Here is a 5,040-nt window from a genome sequence, read left to right as displayed (position 1 = left end):
AAGGTCTTGCAATCCCACAATGCTACAAGACGGGGGGATAAAAGTGCCATCGATTTGTGAGGGACTTGGGCAGCTGAGTGATTTCGGAGCAGCTCCATCTGCTGCCGTTTCGCTGGGCTACAACGCTCCCCACACCCGGCACGGTACTGCTCGACGGAAACACAGCACGGGGCCGCCAGGCTCCAGCTCCGCTCCCGAGGTGACACACCCAGCCTGGGACTGTCCCCTTCCTTCGGCCTCCCCACGATGGGGCACGGGGAGAGACCCCCCTCCTTCCCAGAGGCAAAAGCGGGGGGGTGGCGAGCCGCCACACCCAGCCTGGGACTGTCCCCTTCCTTCGGCCTCCCCACGATGGGGCACGGGGAGAGACCCCCCTCCTTCCCAGAGGCACAAGCGGTGGGATGGACAGCCGCACGTCAGGCTCCCCAGCCTTGCGTCACCGATGCCGGAGGCGACCTGGTGTTTTTGTTTGGTGAGACCACCCCTGCCGGGAACGCACGCAGCAGGACGCACAGGCAGCGTGCCCCGAGGAAAGGCCCGCGGTGGATCCCTCGCACCTCACCCTGCGCTGGACTTTGCGCCAGGCCTATGTACTTTTCTAGGAAGAGCAGCCACGCTTTCCCTAGAAGGGGCAGCCAACGGGAGCGGGATGTATCAAAGCCACGTCTCTCTCCCCTCCGATGGAGGGGTCAGTGGGGAAAACCCACATTCCCAGGTCCTCCTTCCCAGCATCTCGCAGCAGGAGCTTTCCCTATGCGGACCCAGGGGCTATCGCTGCTCGAGCGCTGGCCGCCGGCACCTGCACCCCGGTCAGAGCGTTGCCGCAGCTCCCGCTCAGCCCCACCAGCGCGTCGGCTGAGGCGCTGGCTCTCGAACGAGGATCGGCTCCAGCCCCACTGGTGGCTTGGCTGGTTTCCTTTAGAAAACCATGAGGAGACCACAGGATCCACGAGATGGAGTTGAGGAAGACCTCAAGAGCGCAACTCTATCTTTCTTGGTTTGTGTTACACCATCGTGAAGCCGTCAGAAGGCAGGGAACCCACCATTCCCAAAAGCCCATCGCTCCGCTTTCCCATCTCTCGCCCTCAAAGCACGTCTGTAGGACCTGGGCCCAACCCAGTATCTGCTGCCCAACCGGCGGACTTTTACACATGAAGCGCCTGGTGCCATCTTCTCATGTCTCCACTAAATAACCTCACCCTTCCCCTTCCCTCCCAGCAGCTTGCACACCACAGACCTCCGGCCACCTTCCTCCCCGTCCTCCGGACCTGCCCTGAGCGACCCCCATGCTGGTTGACGTGCAGGACCCAGCACGTTCCTCCCGCAGTCTCTGGTGGGATTTTGGCAGCGGGGGCTCACTGGGGCTCTCATAAAATGCTGCCTAGGACATGGCTTCCCCTGGTCTCTGTGTGTAACAAGGGCTTTTCCCACCCATGGAGGACGGAGTTACGGTTCACTTCGCTCTGGAGCAGGTCAGGTGCCCTCAGAGACCACGCTCTGATGTCCACCATGTGTGTGCTGCCTCCTCCTCCTGGCCTGAGGTCTCACCGCAGCTGCTCTTGAGGTTGCCGCAGCCAGAAACTTCCCTTCTGGTGCTGGTTCTGGGGGGATTTAATCCTTCTCTTTCATCCAACCCTTTCCTCACCTTTGCCTGACCCACCACAGCCCCTCCTGGGCCTCCAGCCCCCCCGACGTGCCATGTGCCGTGGAGCCGCGTGCCGAGTGTCTCACCTGTGCAGCTCCCGTGGTGAACGATGACTCTCTGGATCTCGTTGAAGTCAGCTACGTATTCGGACGAGTCACCCAGGCTGGTTCCCGGGAGGTCCCTCGGAGGGGAGACGGAGCCATAGGGGCTCTCACAGGCTGCCTCCTCGTCCGGACTCTGGAAGCTCCCCTCCGATTGCCCCGACATCCCGTGCAGCTCGGGGTTTTCGGGGCTGTCTTCAGGGAGGAGCTCCTCCGTTTTGATCACAACCCTTATACCAGCTGCAGCAAAGAGAGATTCGCCGTCATTCTCGGGAGCCAGGACGAAGAAACCGCTCACAACAATCCCCGCCGGCTCCCCGCGGGCCAGCTCTGGCTGCTGATCCTGCCGAGGGGTTTCGATTGCTCGGCCACTTCTGCTCTTCCCTCAGCCCCTGCCCTTCAGCCATCCCCGCCACGCTCCTGCCTCTCGCCTGGGATCCTCCGCAGGCACAGGGGACTCCCTCTGCCCGACCTGGGGGCTCAGCGCCTGCAGCTCAGCACCCCTCTGCCACCCCACATTCCCTGGCCGCAGCGCTCCCTGTGGGCAGCAGATGATTTTTCTCTTCCCATTGGCCTCAATTTAACTTCAAGATCCTCGTGACCAAGAGCACGGGCAGGGGGTCCGCAGCCCGGGGCCAGAGACCAGCAGTGGAGCTGACACCATCTCTTCTAGGACACCTCCTTATCTCCTTATCAGCACCCCTTATCTCAGAGTGGGAGTCGCTCCGGGACTCGGGGTCCCTGGCGCCCCGCTCCCAGCCCAGCCCTGCCCTTGGAGAAACCCCTCAGCACCCTGGGTCCCTGTGCGCAGGATGGGAGCAGGCTTCCCTGCCCCAGGGGGATGCTCCAAGGATAAACCCAGGCACCAACCACACAACCAGAGAGGGTGGAGAGGATTTTTTGGGAACGCTATGGCTCCCTTGCGTGGATAGGTTTTCCCAATGGGACCTGATTCTCCTTTCTTGCCGGGCACGGCGGCTCCCTGAGGACCTGGTCTGGTTGCAGACGTTTCCCTTGCTGACAGCTCCTAGTGCCCAACTCTCTGGGCTCTGCTTGCCCTGGTTTATATGTTGAGCCGTATCTGGACATCAAATCTCTCATCGGCCAAACCTTTCCTGCTCGTATGCAAGGCTCCTCCTGATAACCTCCTCGAGCACGGCTCTCAGCAACGCTTGCTTTAGCCTCGGGGTGAGCAGCTCCTCTGAACACAACCTACGGCTCCCCTCGCGCTAAGCTGCCGTCTCACCTGCGGTGGCATCAGTAATGATCTCGCTCTCTTCCAAGTCCTGCTCATTCCTGACCCGCGATTCCTCTCCTTGCTCGATCTGAGACAAAACACCAGGTTTGGAAATTGCATAGTCTGTTGAGAGACAGAGGGATGGAGGGAGGGATTACTGCACAAGGAATCCTACTATCGGCTTCCACCTCTCCCCAGCACCCGGGGGTCACGTCAAGACACTCAGAACATCCACAAAGGGTCTGCAGGCAGAAGAGCCTGGTGCTGCAGGCAGGCCAGGCTCCCTGGCCGGGCAGAAGAGATTCACGGAGCCAGGAGCTGAGGTGCCACACACAGAGGAACCACCTTCGAGAAGAAACCCAACCCGTACGTTTTTCTGGCAGGGTTTTAGAACTTCTCAAGCAAATTCCTGGCTCTCCTGAAGCCAAAAGCATTCCACCTCTGGCCCCAGCAAAGCCAGAATTTCTCCTGCAGCTTGAGTAGGAAATGCCCCAAAGGAGCGTAGCTAAGACGGCATCAGAGAACTTTTCACTCTGCAAAAGTTTCCTCTGAAGGGGTGCATGGGCTGGTACCTGCTGCTGACCCAGAAGATGAAGGGAAGCCCTTCCAACAGCCATGGGGAAGGTGCTGGTTTTTCACCAAGTAACTCTGTCTGGAAGGAGCCTCAGGAGGTCTCCAGCCCACCTGCCCGCAGGTGGCCCCCACCCAGCCAGGACAGCACCATGGCCCGAGCTGGGAACAAACCCGGACATTCCCAGAGGGATGCCCTTACCCAGACCTGAAACATCCTCCTGTGGTTTTAAGTCTCCATTTAAAATGGGACATTTGGGTCTCAAGGGAATCTTCAAGGAGGACTCAGAAGACGCCCAAGCCTGTGGGCAGCCAGGAGCCCCAGAGAACCTGCCTTTCACCAGGGCGAGGACACCCCGTATTTACCCAGGGAGATCAGCGACTCATAGTTCCCCTTCATCACGTTCTTGTACAGCTCCTTCTGCCACTCCTCCAGCTTCTCCCATTCCTTGTCGTTGAAATAGACGGACACGTCATCAAATGTCACCGGCACCTGCAACCACAAGCAGCACGGGTTCAAGCGGCCGCCTCTCTCCCCAGAAGCCCAGCATGTCAACTCTGGCCGGCGGCCCAAGCAGCTCACTCCCGCTCGGACACGGCCAGGCTTCAGCAACTTCATGGCCATCAACAAGTTGGTTTTTATATTTAAAACAACTCCTGGACATGTATTTCTATGAGATTAAAGGTCTCAGCCAAGTGGCCGGTTCCTGGTGATGAACCTAGACTGTGATTTCCCCAAATGACACCAACCTCCTCCTCTCAGTCCCCGCACCAGCAGGGACGACTCTCCAGAGGTGACCAGGCTTGCGCCTGCCTGGATGGAGCGTAAAGGAGAGAAAAATCGGGCACGAGGGCTGGACCTCATCTCTATTGATGAGCTGACGTAAAACCTTAGATTCAATTACCCCAGAACTCGAGGGAAAACTCTACCCGGGCCTGAAGGGCTCCCAGTTATCCTTAGTTATTGTGTGCAAACTGGCAGACTGCAGCTTTCAAGCCTGCTTGCCGAGTAATAATTTCTAAGGATAAATTCAGGATGTGCGAGCCGGGCTGCGCTCAGCTTCTGCTCCCCAACGGCACTAACGGGGTGTCAGGGTGCGAACCCCCCTCTTCCAGACCCCCTCCGCTCTCTCCGGCGAAGCGGCGACATTCACTTTGCCGTGTTTCATGTGGTCCCATCTGCAAACTTTCTTTTAGTGAGAGGGTCGTGAAATGGAAGTAGGAGCTTAATGTTGATGGTGGGCTCCTTCTGATAATCGGCTAAGCCCAACTGTGAGCTCAGGGAGCTTGTCCACCTTCCGCCGAATCCCAGAGGTTCCCCCTTCCCCACAGCAGCAGATCCCGCTTGCTCCTTCCCCGGCCCAGGAGATCCCCACTGCAGCACCAAGGTGGTAAAAGAAATGGCAGTCAAAAAAAGGAACCACCAAATCTGCAGGGTTTCTCTCAAACGGTGGTGAAAAAAAAAAGAAAAAAAAAAAAAAAAAAGA

General features: G+C 58.6%; 1 protein-coding gene across 1 annotated transcript; it reads right to left on the bottom strand.

Annotated features, from left to right (window-relative positions):
* Positions 1-3,890: 3,890 nt before the first annotated feature.
* On the bottom strand, positions 3,891-4,046 carry LOC104077617 (protein ZNF783-like; the record flags this gene model as incomplete). Its single annotated transcript, XM_009578903.1, has 1 exon — positions 3,891-4,046. A coding segment is annotated over one exon (156 nt), but the record flags the coding sequence as incomplete, so codon positions are not given.
* Between the last annotated feature and the right edge of the window lie 994 nt (positions 4,047-5,040).

The sequence above is a fragment of the Fulmarus glacialis genome, unplaced genomic scaffold, assembly GCF_000690835.1.
Source record: "Fulmarus glacialis isolate BGI_N327 unplaced genomic scaffold, ASM69083v1 scaffold26425, whole genome shotgun sequence".
Lineage (NCBI taxonomy): Eukaryota > Metazoa > Chordata > Aves > Procellariiformes > Procellariidae > Fulmarus > Fulmarus glacialis.
Note: the sequence above shows the minus strand (reverse complement) of the source record. Positions and strands in the feature narration are given on the sequence as shown.